The sequence below is a fragment of the Anastrepha ludens genome, chromosome 5 (genome assembly GCF_028408465.1).
Source record: "Anastrepha ludens isolate Willacy chromosome 5, idAnaLude1.1, whole genome shotgun sequence".
In the NCBI taxonomy this organism is placed as follows: domain Eukaryota; kingdom Metazoa; phylum Arthropoda; class Insecta; order Diptera; family Tephritidae; genus Anastrepha; species Anastrepha ludens.
In genome coordinates this window covers 45963704-45978094 of record NC_071501.1, presented here as the reverse complement: position 1 = coordinate 45978094, position 14391 = coordinate 45963704, and the positions used below count along the sequence as shown (strand labels likewise).

Here is a 14391-nt window from a genome sequence, read left to right as displayed (position 1 = left end):
ATGTGCAACAGGAGCTGTCAGAATTTAGGTCTATGATCGAAAATAAACAACAAAATGGCAGAAAATACGCATGGTTGGGAGCTTTGGTTTCCAATCAAATGGATGAGATTGATCCTGATAAACAGCAGGACGCCGCTTGGGAAATCCAATCAGTGATAAAAAAATATATAGGAGAATCTCAACAGAAGCGTAGCACTCCAACATCAAACAGAACGTCTTCATCGTCAGACAAGGATCTGTTGCAGCTATCCATGGAGGGAGTTTTTGACGGAGAAGATTTTTGCGAATAAAGTAGGTATGGCTTAAAAAACTTATGGAACATGTTGATGTTGAATTACAATTGTTTTTTTGTTTCATTTCTAGATACTGAAGCACCAAAAAAAGTGATAATTATACTCCGTGCCAAATATTATGTAAATAAGTAATATTTTAGTAAATAAGTAATATTTTAGTAAATAAGTAATAATAAGAATATGTTTAAGAAATGTGTACACCAAAGGGCCTTAAAGAAAATACTGAATTGAAAGCCAATTATTTTTTTGTAACTTTGTTTCAGTTAAGCGTTTACACATGAAGTGAATTTTTATTTATTTATTTTTTTTGGTATCCGGTCATTTTCCCGAATCGAATTTCCCGAATGCCGCTGGCCCGAATGTCTAAAATTCCGAATAACCAAAATCCCGAATGCCATTTTCCCGAATGCCAGTTTCCCGAAAACCAATTTCCCGAATAACTAATTTACCGAATATTTTTAAATAATTGACGCATAAATGGTTCCAACAGAAGAATAATGTTTCCATAGAAACGAATGCAACTGTCATTCTACTTTTTAACTTCTGTTTGTTCTCGACATTTTTGTATAAAATTTTTAGTGTTTGAACATTTTTATATTTTAATTCTACATACATATATTCGTATCACAATGGAACCAGCACGAGAAATATTAGGGACGAAATTAATATTGGACGGTCATGTATATCAGCGATCAAAAAGAAGTAAAGGAAAAGCTTATTGGGATTGCGTGAAACTTCGGAATGGAGAATGTACAGTTCGTACAATTACCGCGGATACAATGCCATGGGAACCAGTTGTCATATTCAAAAACATAGCAGATCATCCTCACGCGCCAGATCAGGAATTATGCAAGGCTGAAATTGTGAAAATGAGGTTAGTTGTATACTTTTACATGTTTGATATATTTATTTTGACCGTTTATTGTATATTTATTTATATATTTCATTTTTTACTATTTTTTGTTTAGATTGTAGAATACATCGGAATCAGTTGAGTGGTTATTATTTACAGTTTCTGCGTTTACTCTCTCATCAGTGAACATTTCGCCATTTTCGATTAAATAATTGTGTAAAGCACAACACGTCAATACAATTTCCTCTACAGTGGCCACTTTCAGATTTATCGGTGCTAGAAGGACGCGAAATCTATTGGATAAAATTCCAAATACATGTTCCACCACATGCCTTGCACGTGATGGACGAAAAGTTATATGCTTACCATCTAACGCGCCAATGCAGTTGGGGAATTGCCATTTAACTGCAAATTCTTTTGCAATGGCCTCCCATTCTGAATTGCTGTTTGGAAACTACGTAAAAATTGTCATTAATTGCAAAATATAACAATTTTTATACTAAAAATAGTGCATACCTTTAAATACGACGATTTCAATTTGTTATAAAGGGCACTGCATACCCCAGGAACTATACAGGAAATTGAAGATTTGGATAAACGGGTCTGGTAATCCAAACTCACGTAAGACTCTCCTGAAAAAAACACCCGCTCATAACAATGCTACATTACCATTTCTTTTAACTTACCAGTGCTGAGAAATCGCAGCGTCAATGCCAATTTTTCTGCTGCGGGAATCGCGGCTCTCATAGTCGAATCAGAGCGTTGTATTTCATTCGCTATTAGCGACAGCAAATAATCAAATTGAGATTTTGATACTCGTAGGAAGTTCCTGTAGCTTTGCTCATCGTGTACCAGCAATTCTTTGTTTAAAAAGGCGAACGAGCCGCGATCGCACCTATTTTTCCTCCATTCCTTTATCCATTCCCGCTTGGCTCTCTTGATAGGCAACGATGCAGCTTTCTCGCCCAATCTGGCCAATCCTATTAGGAATATATAGTAATTAAAAATCGTATGTGCACATTTTACAAGCAGTTAGTAACATACCTAAAAGTATTTCCTCTTTATCGCTGTCATCGGAGTCCAATTGCATAGCTTCTCTAATGGATTGAAATATGCTTGTAATTAATTCGCACTTTTGTTTTTTATCCATATTTTTGGAAAATATTTCCTTCACTTTATAAAATTGAGAATAATAATCGCTGCACAAATTAGAGAAATGTCAAAATATGCAAAATGTCAAAAATGTCGCGGAAACATTTTTGCCCGTGTGAAAGCGAATGAAACATCAAAAGAGAATTTCCAGTGTCTCCCTTCCAGATGTCTCCTCGTGTAAATCGGGTCATAGAGGTGTAATCGTTTCTACCGGTCCTCAATCCTTAGTGGGACATAGGTAATCAAGAGGTGTAATCATAGTAAAAATAAGCCACAAATACCAAAAAATACTGAAGAAACCATACTGACATTTTTACAAAAATAGTTCCTTATCTAGTTACATAACTTCAAATATAGCAAATAAGTCGTTCCCTTAACAAAAGAGTCTCCCTTAACAAAAAATAACTCATAAATTAAATTGTACATAAGCACACATTTATTTAAAAAAAACGCACATTCTACTATAAGACAATTTGTCACGCATACAAAATTCTTTAAGTAATTCAATAAAAATTTGCTATTTTATGTTCTTTCTTAGCGAGTGAAAGATTTGACTGCTGAAAGGAGAAAAACACCAACAACAACTGCAATCGCGGGCAATGCGACCAGATTTTAAAAAAAGTAAAGCTTAATAAAACTGGGAGAATTAATTTTTTAAAATGTATATTTTACAAAATTATCATTATTACATTTTAATTAAATGATGCTAACAAAATGTCATGAAGAAAGAATTAAAACTCCGAGACTAAATAACAAAAAAAAAATGCTAAATCATGTTACGACAATGGTAATCTGGCCATACTGGTGCTAATACGAAGTCACTCATTGTCAAATTTGCTGAGAGCAAAGTAACGGTACAACGATAGCCGCCATCTCATTATTCGGGTTGGCTTTCCATTTCTACAAATTTCCATTACAAATGTTCTTCTAAACGTTTGTTAAACGAACGATGAGAGAGAGAGAAGAACAAAGCGAAATAAGAGTCAACCAAAAGAGAAGAATTCTTATATCATTTGTAGGGGATATACGCAATATAAACGAACTTAATGACCACACTGCTTCTTATATTATTTATTTTAGAAAATATAAAAAACATAAACATTATGAGAACCACAGTAGATAATACTGTGGTTAGGGAAAGAATTCTGTTCCATTACACTACAGTAACAGGAAGACGAATTCTATTGATTGAGGGTTATATGATCATGAGCGTGTTCTTGGGCCGGAGGTCGCCGGACGTCAACGCCCCCATGCGAGGGAGCCACGACAACTTTTAATTTTTTCAGAGATATCGAGTTGATATTCTGCACTTTTTTCAATATGTTCAAAGTATACTTATTCTGACTTATGAATTTTATAACCCTGCGTAAATGTTGGTTGGGCTAACAATAACGGTACTGTCCAAACGGTATTCAAATTTCCTTTCTCTATCCTGTGAAACGGCTGCTGATATTTTTGCTGAAATAATTTTGTGCAATATGAATAATTATTCTGGCAAATATAAATAAATTAACAAACAAAGAGTTCAATAACATTGATAATTTAATAGATGACGATGAACCGTCCATCAGTGCAGGTGTGAAAAAAAGGATAAGCGCGAGGGAAATCAAATCAATGTGGAGCTTGACAGACCTGGTTACAGAATTGGGAACCCACGAAAAATGCCTTCAATTCGCGGAAGAAGCTGGGCTCTTGAGAAAAACCATATTGTGTGCTGTACATAAGACACAAATGCGGTTAAAAATGGGCAACAACAAAGTTGGGTTCTTCATGTGCTCCCGCGGCCAGTGCAGGTCCAAGAAAAATATCTCTCGTGCCAAAGGCACTTGGTTTGAGAACGCGCGGCTAGATCTTCCACGTATTTTTTACTTAATGCTTTTTTTCGCATACCGCACGCCTCTCGAAACGGTGCAGCGCGAAGATTTTATAAGGGATAGGACCGTCCTATCATCAAGAACGATATCTGACTGGTATAGCTACTGCAGGCAGGTTGTGGTAATATACCATTTAGATCATCAAGCAGTTCAAAGGAGAATTGGCTGCATTGGAAAAATCGTCCAAATTGATGCAAGTAAATTTGGAACAAGGAAGTACAACAAAGGTAATTTGGTTAATAATGCACAAAATTTGTAACAGCATTATCTGTAACTTGACTTATATTTTCCAGGGAAGAGAGTTGAAGGACACTGGGTACTTGGAATGATAGAGGATGGAAAAGAAGACCTTCGATTGGAGGTGTGCCCAGACAATGTAAGATCTGCCGAGGTTCTAATGATTTTTCTGCAAAGATAACTACAACAACACTGGCAACTTCTCCGATGTCATTGTAGAATTCATGTGGAGACGCGACATTAAGTCGAAAAAACTAGACCCATTTAAAAGTTTAATTGAAGCAATATAATATTTATATAAAATATAATAAATTGTTACAAAATTGTTTTTATTTTATGTAAATTAATATTTTCAGGTATAAGTAAAGAACGCGAACCGTTTCTCAAGAAACAATATTAAAAAAAATAATAATAAAAATACTGAAAATTTGGAATAAAAATCGCGCGATTTTTAGTCCAAATTTTCGCTTGCGGCGCTTTTTTTGATTGGTGGATTTCCCCCTTTTTTCTGATGTTCAATTTAAATAATGAAAGAAATGCATTAATTCAACTAAAACCACCGGCTAGACAAAAACGACTCGCAGTTTAAACAGAAGAAAGATTTATGCACACATTTATTGTGCATTTCAATTAATTTTTGATATTTGGCAAAGAAATTCTAAGCGTTCATTAGGCCTGCGAAATATGATTTTCTGGTTTTTCAAATTACCGTTACTTGTTAGCCTTCAAAGCGAACTCACTATTTCAGTTTCACACCACCATTGACACGAACCATCTCAGCTATCGACCGGCAGGTGATACTGAATCGCCACAGTGTAATAAGACGCCAATTTATATGCAATAATTAGTCTTCAAAATAGCGAATTCTTGCTGAAAAGCCATACCTTTAGTTTACTGGAATTCGTTATTTTTTAATATCGCTAAAGCAATATTTTCTTAATGCCGATGAAGACTATGTTTTCATTCTTAAATGAACCTTACAAGACAACGGTGCGCATTTTCGGCAATAAAATCTAACAAATTTGCAATTATTTCATTAGTCTCTAATGCATATGCATTGAAAAGTATTAACGGGAAAATTTGGAATAAAAAATTGCGCGATTTTTAACTCCAAATTTCCTCTATATTATGAATATACTATGATATACATATATTCTTTTTTATTTATTAAAAATCTATATATAAAAAAGAATAATTAAAAAATTTTCTTTTTTTAAACGAAACCTGAGAAGCAAGAAATATGTAAATACTGTAAAATAATAAATGAATAAATATACTGAATGTTATGGTTTGTAACTGTATTTCATGACATCAATCAGCTTTTCAAAAGGATCATAGCGATTTTTAATTATTGACTTGCGCCAAAGATACTCTAGAATGAGATCCGCGAAGTTGCTTGGATTATTATAGTTATCCTTTTGAAAGAACCGTTTTACCACCCTCCATTGAGATTCTATCCTCTGCGTATGTATACCATCGCTCGTCACAAACGGATTGTCCGGGTCGCTGTGGTTTACTTTCAGGTGCTCATACCCATGATCGCGCAGGCAGTCGTACGCTTCCCAATAATCCGTGTGGATTGTTGTACCTTCCGCAACATGCTTTTTAATCAAAGGTATGAGCACCTCCGCCGAACGCATGTTGTCCGGACATACCTCCAGCCTTAAGTCTTCGCTGCCTTTCTCTATCATACCGAGAACCCAATGGCCTTCCACTCTTCTCCCTAAATTAACAACAGAAATATTTTAATTAATAAAATGTTTTATATTGCAGGCATACAAAATTTCTCTTTATTATATTTTCTTTTGCCGAATTTGCTCTCATCTATTTGTACGATTTTGCCCGGTCCTCCTATTTTTTCTTTGGACTCCTGCTTGTCAACCTGATATGTTACCACAGCCTCACGGCAATAACTACCAGTCAGTTATTGTTTCGTTAGACAAGCAGGAGCCCTCGACGAAATTTTCTTCTCTAGTCATGGCATTCGACCAGTGATGTGCATACCCATGAGCGAAATCTTGGCCTTTTCAAACCAAATCCCGCTCGCTCTAGACACCCCAGAATTAGCTCGGCATGACGCTTTTCTGCAGCACCGAAAAATGCCCAGTGAGCTGTCGCTTCTCATATGCAGTGACATCTGTGTCTTATGCTTTTTACATAAGAATGAGGCCGTTATCCTCAGCAAATTGGACGCACTGCTCTGCTGTCCCCAATCTCCTTATCATTTTTGCAAAATTCCAGCGCTGCTTTATTTCAGCAGCAGTGAGAGCATTGCTTTTGGAAATTGCTGCTTCTTGCAAAGTACTTCCACTGCTTGTGGAAGGTATATTATCATCTAAAAAGTATATTAATATAATTCAATATATATATGTTTTATAAGAAATAAATTACCTGCTTCCATTTGACTCATTTTGTATTATTAAATATAATCTAAATCACTGAATTGCAAACTTTCAACGCATTTTAAATGGCAACGGTAAATCGAAAACACGAAAATGCAAAACAAAATGAAAGTAAAAACTACCGTTTTTGGAAGATGCAGGGATGCATTCCCAGTAGGTACGATAGGAGAAATTCGAGTAGGATGGGAGAAACTTTATTGTTTTTGTGTAAAACTCCTTTCTGCGTAGGCGGCCTTCGACGGCGCTTAAAAAAAATAAATAAAATAACCGGATACTAGACCGTATATGCTGTCCACAGTATTTTTGCGTAAAACTTTCTTCTGCGTAGGCGCGCTTCAAACAAATAACACCGTCTCCGCTGCACACATGAGTTTTACTTGAAGCCAAGCATGATATCTTTCCAGGCTTGCTTGATAGCTTTGACGAAAATAATTTTTTTTTTTAAGATAACTTTGGCTGCCACGTCACTTGGGATATGTTTAACGAAATTTAGCTTCTGCTAGTGATATACGAATGCCAAAGCATGAACATTGGCTGTGTTAATATAGTAAGTAACTTTCAAACTTACGCCTTCAATATCAGATCACTCTTGATGAAACTTAATCCAAAAATGAAACTTATCTGGATACCGAGACTCTCCGGCATTATCGGTAATCAACTAGCAGTCCAAGCTGCCTAAGCATGATTTAATAATAAAAGGTTTGCTCTGCTTGCAGCTTTCTCGTTTCCTTTTAACAAATCACCTCCTTACTGAATAAAAGTCGAGGAAAAGGGAATTTACTTTTCCTAAAAATTTCACTTTTCCTCCAAATTTGGAGCAAGAACTTGCATATTTAGTCCGTTATATTATACTTAACTTTACTGCGTAAAGCTACATAAATTATATATTTGAAGAAAAAAAAACTTGCTGCGCCACAGAATATGCAATGCTCATTTATGTTGGCTATATTGCCAAACGTCAACCTATACGAGCAAAATGTCCCACCGGTGCTTTTCACTACTTTTTTTCCAATAATAAAAAAAAAAGCAAAAAATCTCTATGTTGATTTCTCAAATACACCGATGGCGCATTACTGGCACCTAGCGACTACTTACCCACGGGTCGTGTCATTGCTAGCGTAAAACGAAATAGTATGTAATTTTGGAATGGACACATTTGGCTGAAATCTGTACATATAAACTACATAATAAGCATTACATACTCTTAGGCGCAACGATTTCCTTTTCAAATACATAAATTATTTGGCTTTGCGCAAAAGTGATATTTTAAGTAAAGTATAATATTTACAAAAACATGAACACAAAAAAAAAAAAGAAAAAATCAACACAACCTACTCCACTCATCTCACTTCGTTGCCGTTAGGTTTATATGAAAATTGCGGCAAATATGAAATGCTCTTATGACTGCGTGTGACCAATTGAACTTTGGTTTGAATTTTAATTCGAAAAGGAAGGCCATTGTGAGTGCACGTGCGCGGTGGAGTAAATATTTTGAAATTATTAATCATTAATTAATAACACAAAAAATGCCTAAAGCTTCAAAATGTCGTGTTCGGGAGTGTAAGAGGGAACAAAACGTTCGTTCTTTTGCATTTCGCAAAACATTTCAAGAATGGAGAATGTTTCAACTCTAAACTTGAGTAAGTAAATGAATTCTCAATACTTGCGTGCCTATTGAAAATCTGTTTATATACAGCCATGCATGCATATGAATTTATTATTTATTTATTTAATTTAATTAATAAGAGTCGCTCGCCTGGTGTTGGCTCTGATTGGGATTGCGCGCCAGTCACTGCAGCTTATGTTTGGGTAGTTCAGCAAGAAGAAGTAGATCCTACAAATCAGTCGGGGAAATATTTTTGTGTTTTTTCTTTTAAAGCGGACAAAATAAAACATCTAAGACCTGCAATGTGGGCATATTTTGCGAAGAGCTGGCGGTACCACACCATTTGGAGTCGACACACTTCGAAAAGAATGTAATTTCAGCTCCCCTTTTGTTTTCGTCATGGCGTGGGTGCACTTTTCACATTTTAACTTGCACAGCATTTTCTGGTAAATACCATAGCCTGTGAAGTAACGTTGCACTTGTACCTCAGCTTCATTACTTTCTTCAGCAAAATTTACGTCTTCCACATCAATCTCTTCTAAAACGAGCTTCAATCTAAATTTATATCGTCATCATCTGCACAGTTAGAACCTCTTCTCTCAAATCTCTGGCGTAAAATTTTAATTGAGATCAGTCGCGCAACTATGTATTGGATTTCGTGAGCTGTTGGATGGGTATTCATACCCTGACTAGCTCTTATGCGATAGAAAAAGTTTTCTAACGCATCTTGGTTTATTTTCCCGGTGAAAATAAATTTGAGGGAGCTTTGCTCGATAAAAAGTTCCTCCCATAACTTTTGCATCGCTAAAATCGTTATGCGGAAACCTTCGATGCACTTCACGCGTGCGCTTCCCGGCTACTTGAATGACCGCAAAAAATCTAGTTGTTTATTCAATTTATCAATTTTTCTTGTGTCACCCCGCCTAATCGCACACTTTAAAGGATTTTTCGACTGAAAATTTTTTGCATCCAATTCGTCAAACAGATCGTTCATTTTTTTTAACCAACATCTGTGTGGGCTTAGCGCATTTGATCACGTAGTCGTCACTGCCTAATAAATTTTGGGTCAAGGTCATGTCGATACCAGAGGCTACCGAATTGCTCAGGACCTGAGTCGCGCGTGAAACCGCTTCCGTTAGTTTCGGACAAATTTTAAAATCGGGATTCATTTGATCTACATATATCAAAAATTTTTTGATCACCTTTTTGTCATTCCATCTGATGTTAAGATGTCATATTTCATCAAGGTATTTCGGACGGACTTTATTAAGTGACAATAATCGAACATGCAAAAAATCTTTGTGCCTTCGTGCAGGAAAAAGGGGCACTTCTCAGAAATCCCTAAAGTGTTAAACATACTACTGTGGACCCTTGATCGCAAACTATACCTTTCAAATTTAACCCCTTTTTTTTAGTTGTGCTATATTTTTCCCCAAAATGGACAATACTGTCTCCGTACGTATACCACCACTGCAGATATAATACGAAAACACGTTTTTCCATTTGGAGCACAATCCCTTAACCATAAAAAATAAACATTTATTCCCAATTTTGTTTTCGCGTTGACCTTCCCCATGGTCTACAAACCCATCGATAACATCTTTAGCTTTATTATAGCTCAAGTCCGATTTGATGATGATTTCATCGAATAATAGAACACTTATGCGTTCGGTGTCGGACATAGTTGAAACAATTTTTTCTAAATTATTACAGACATTGGCATCGAACCCCGGAACAACATATTCGATGCGGCGCCAAGGAGAAAGGGATGACTTATGGGGCAAAGCAAAACCTAGATCGTCACGCATAAACGTATATGCTTTGGAGGACATATAATTGATGTTTTGAGCCAATGTCTTTTCTTCCTCGCTATAACGATTTTTTTGGCAACTGACGATCATTCTTGCGAAAGTTATAGCATCACTGCTTGAAGTTTCTTCCGCAAGTACTGCACGACTATACAAATATTTATATTTTTGCTGCATCTTCTCATTCTCTGCTTCTAACTCTTGAATTCTTGAATTCTTTTTTTTAATTGTATTTCATTGCTCCGATAAAAACGAGCACCCTCAGCAAATCGTTCACGACTGCTAGTGATTTCTAAGTCCTCACAGATGTTTTTGTTTTTGGGTATCTGCCTTGTTTCCTCTAGCATGGAATATTTTGCGAATTCTTCTAATGTAAGATCGTTTCCTACACCTACTGTACGATTTCCGTACACCTTAGTAACGGGCGGGAAAACCCAACCAGAGCCAGTACTAGGTGAGCGACTTCTTAATCTTAAAGATGGAACAGCCCCATCTAAAACTCTAAAACGACTTACTTGCTCTGGACTAAAGTGGCGCTTACAAACATATAGCCTGTCAGAATCTGCTGGTTGCACGTTGCAAGTCAGGGCCCAACTATTTCGAGCCTCTTCGCGTCGAGGAAATTCGTACAACGTATGACCCTTTTCCACCACGCATCCTACCACGCAACAGCTCCGTTGCTTCTTTGGAATTGTACAGCTGTATGTAGGGTCATCCTCGTTATAAATATTTAATAATTTATAAACGTATAAGAACTCATAAACATATAATAATTCATCAAACTACATATAACGCATCACTACGAAACGACAACACCAAATGACGTAAACATTTTTCTACATTCATATTTTCACCCAATGAAGGTTATAGGCAAGTTTTTATGATGGAACTCCCTTTCCACAGTCTCCAGGCCGCGCCAATTCTCTCATTCGTCACAAATAATCGAATACAGGTATCCCTCGTATAACGCGATAGTTACGTTCCAGAAGAATTGCGCGTTATGTAATTCCGCGTTATCTAAAACATATCATATAAATTTGGGGGTTATGTTCCAATAGGTTTTTTTTTTTAATGAAATAGATACAAAATAACAGATGCACATATATTTCAACTCAATACTAAAGTTCAGACTTTCTTATACAATTAAAAGCACAAGATATGAATAAAAATACATATGTACATATGTACAATTTCAAAAAACAAAATTTAAATAATTATGTGCACATTAAAAAATTTAAAAACAAACTAAAACAAATTAAAGGTTTATTAGAAACTTTATTGTTATTCTTCAAACTTCATATGGTAATTAATCTGTTCCACTGCCTTCAAAGATCTTTGCACGTGGGCGTTTTGGGGGAGCAATAGCTTCATCAGAAGATATTTCTTCAACATAGTTTTCGCTATTGGATAAGAAACTAGTTGTGGGACCTTGTGGTTCTTCTACTGGTTTTATAATTGCAAAATCTGTTATCAGTTTTTGGTGGGTGGTTTTTTTAAGGTCCTTTTCAATTTCGTAATAAGGTGCTAGATTAATATCTATTTCCCTTATTATTTTGCTGGATCTCTCCAGCGAAGGATCATTAGTTGTAAAGAAAGATTTCATTTTCTCAACCAAACTTAAACCCTCTCGTATGCGCTTCAGAGTGAAACTGGGAATTGATTCACAGATATCTTCTACCGAAGTGACGTCATCTTGTGCGAGATTTGAGACGGATGGAGATTCAGTTGTTAATTGAATTTTCCTAATCGCGTTATATCGAAACCGCGTTGTATAAGGCCGCGTTATACAAGGGATACCTGTATTTGCTTAAATTTAATCTAAAAAATCACACTCTAGACTTCATAATCCGCATAAGCTGTTCAACTATGACGCAAATGCAAAGTTCAAAACCGGTTTGAGATAGAAACTTAATAAAAATAATTTTGCTTGATATTTTTGATTTTATTCAACAAGGCAAAGTAACGGATGCCGGGTATTGTAATATTATGGTTATTAATAAAAAATTATTTTCTATGAAATATATGCACATACACATTCAAAAATAATTTAAATTTCTTAACTTCCTCCACTTTCCTGCCTCAAAACACTAATGTTACCAGTTAGCAAACCTCACCCTCAATAAAACCTATCCACCCTAATATTATATCAAATGTATGCAATACATATGTATGTAGGTATGTGTGTTTGATATTCTTGTAGGTTCGCTTTAGCAAAATATAAAAACACATATACCTACTTATTATTGCGCAAAAACTTACCTAAACGAAGGGTGGGGATGGCATCAGTGTTGCCAACGCCAATAAATCTGAGTCGCTAGGGCCAATATTAAATGTCGCTAGAAAGTCGCTAACTCCATCAGGGGCGGATCCTAAATTTCATTCTGAGAGATAGATTTAAATATTTTATATTTACTTAAAATGAATTAAAAAGTAAGTAAGCTAGAGGATAGTAAACAATCAACTGAGCCGGTATCAATTCAATTGTTTCACGAACAGAACATAGTAAAATCCGAGGACTCCCCGACCGCATTGCTCTTACATACATATGTGATCAATGGTAAAAATAATTTGGTTACTCATTACAATTGTGTGAAACAAGCTGTAATTGAATTGGATATATTTTATTATTTCTTAATACAACGTATGATGTTTGTTAATTTTATAAAAAATTTTCAGATAAAAACAAATTTTAATTATAGATCGATAATTTATCAACGATAACACACCAATAGGTGGTGCATTATTTTACCTACAGCCAGTAAATTGTTACTCTAGAGTATGGAAGGTAAAGGGCATTCACGGGTAATCAAGTTGACAGAAAAGTATCTATTGCCGCAAACGGTTTTGATTTGCTCTCCAAAAGTCGCCAGATAAGTCGCTAAATCATTTTTGTTGTCAAAGCTTTTTTTTGTCGCCAAGACTCAAGCAAAAGTCGTCAGTTCTAGAGACAAAGTCGCTAAATTGGCAACACTGGATGGCATCCTTTTTTAAACATTGCCCCCCCACAACACATGCCTTAAAATGTTTTACACACACAAATGAGTTGTGGGGTGGAAGATGTTCCGTCCTGGCAATATGCAGGTTCTGCCTCCATTTTTCTGCTACATGGGGTCCTGTGGAAAAGAAAATAACTTCACTTCACTATTTTTCAAATTGCGCCCGCGCACACGACACGTTCTGCTCATTTTGAATTAAAAAAAGTTTAAAAAAAATTCGGAAAATCGACTACGAATGAAAATTGCGCGACGTCATTCAAAAGTTTTTCTCAAACTAAAGTTCATTTGACTCTTTTAGTTTGACATTGATATTTTGGCGCAAGTTACGCAAAATCAATTCAAATTCAAAAATGAATTTCCATGCAAATAAAGAGACAAAAAGCACCTGTAACCTAACTTTGGTACAAAAGGGAAAGTTTCCAAAAAAAATGCTCTTAATTCACAAAGGCTGTTAAATTTCAGCAGTTGAGCAAATTTCTGTTAACCTTGGTGAAAAATGTGGCTGTGGTGTACCTCGCGCGCAAAACGAGTACCCCTGAAAATTCCATACGTTCCTATCATTGAGACTTCTCTATATTTAGCGTTCTCTGGAGGATGTGATTTTTAACGAATATGAATAAAGCAACGTGTCAAAATGGAAACAGTGTTGCCGACCATATAATTTGCAACAAAAGTTTAGTTTCTACTACAATTCAAAAGTTTTTTTTTGAAACATGTACTTTGTTTGTAAAGAAGCAACACCGTTTCAGATAAGGGAGCAGATTTGTCAAAAGGGAGCGAGAAAGCTGCTTACTTACCTAACCTTCTATAATTGAATCATGGGTCTGTCCAAAAACAATGTGGAGTACATCCTTACATGCCGCTTAAATTCGGATATCATAGAGTATTTCTGGGGCAAAGAGTGAAATATGGACATTTTGACAATTTGAGCCCGATGCCTTTCAAATATAGGTTTCTATGCTTGATTTGATCCCCTTGGATCTTAAGATACACCAGGAAGCAATATGTAAACTCCATAAATATAGAACTTCGGGACACAGAGAAATCCTTAAGATGCTATCTGAGCAGTACCCACTGTTTGACATCTAAGGACGATCTTATGCCCATAGTTTCATTTGGGAGGAAATTTGACATCAAATTTCCATTGCGTGAGCAATGCAGTAATCCAGA

The 14391-nt window shown here is 35.8% G+C and overlaps 1 protein-coding gene across 1 annotated transcript; it reads right to left on the bottom strand.

The window, feature by feature from the left end:
* Positions 1 to 493: 493 nt before the first annotated feature.
* Positions 494 to 3591, bottom strand: LOC128863853 (uncharacterized). The gene is made up of 5 exons (XM_054103225.1): positions 2191 to 3591; positions 1833 to 2126; positions 1663 to 1778; positions 1513 to 1600; positions 494 to 1422 (listed from the first exon to the last, which is right to left on the bottom strand). The coding sequence occupies exons 1-5, from the start codon at positions 2294 to 2296 to the stop codon at positions 1247 to 1249; spliced, it is 780 nt and encodes a 259-aa protein (XP_053959200.1). The 5' UTR covers positions 2297 to 3591; the 3' UTR covers positions 494 to 1246.
* Positions 3592 to 14391: the final 10800 nt, after the last annotated feature.

Coding starts and splice junctions, on each gene's coding strand:
- LOC128863853 (XM_054103225.1), bottom strand. CDS start 2,296: ATGGATAAAAAACAAAAGTGCGAATTAATTACAAGCATATTTCAATCC. Junction 2,127..2,190: donor TAAAGAGGAAATACTTTTAG/GTATGTTACTAA, acceptor TATTCCTAATAG/GATTGGCCAGATTGGGCGAG. Junction 1,423..1,512: donor CTGCATTGGCGCGTTAGATG/GTAAGCATATAA, acceptor GCGTCCTTCTAG/CACCGATAAATCTGAAAGTG.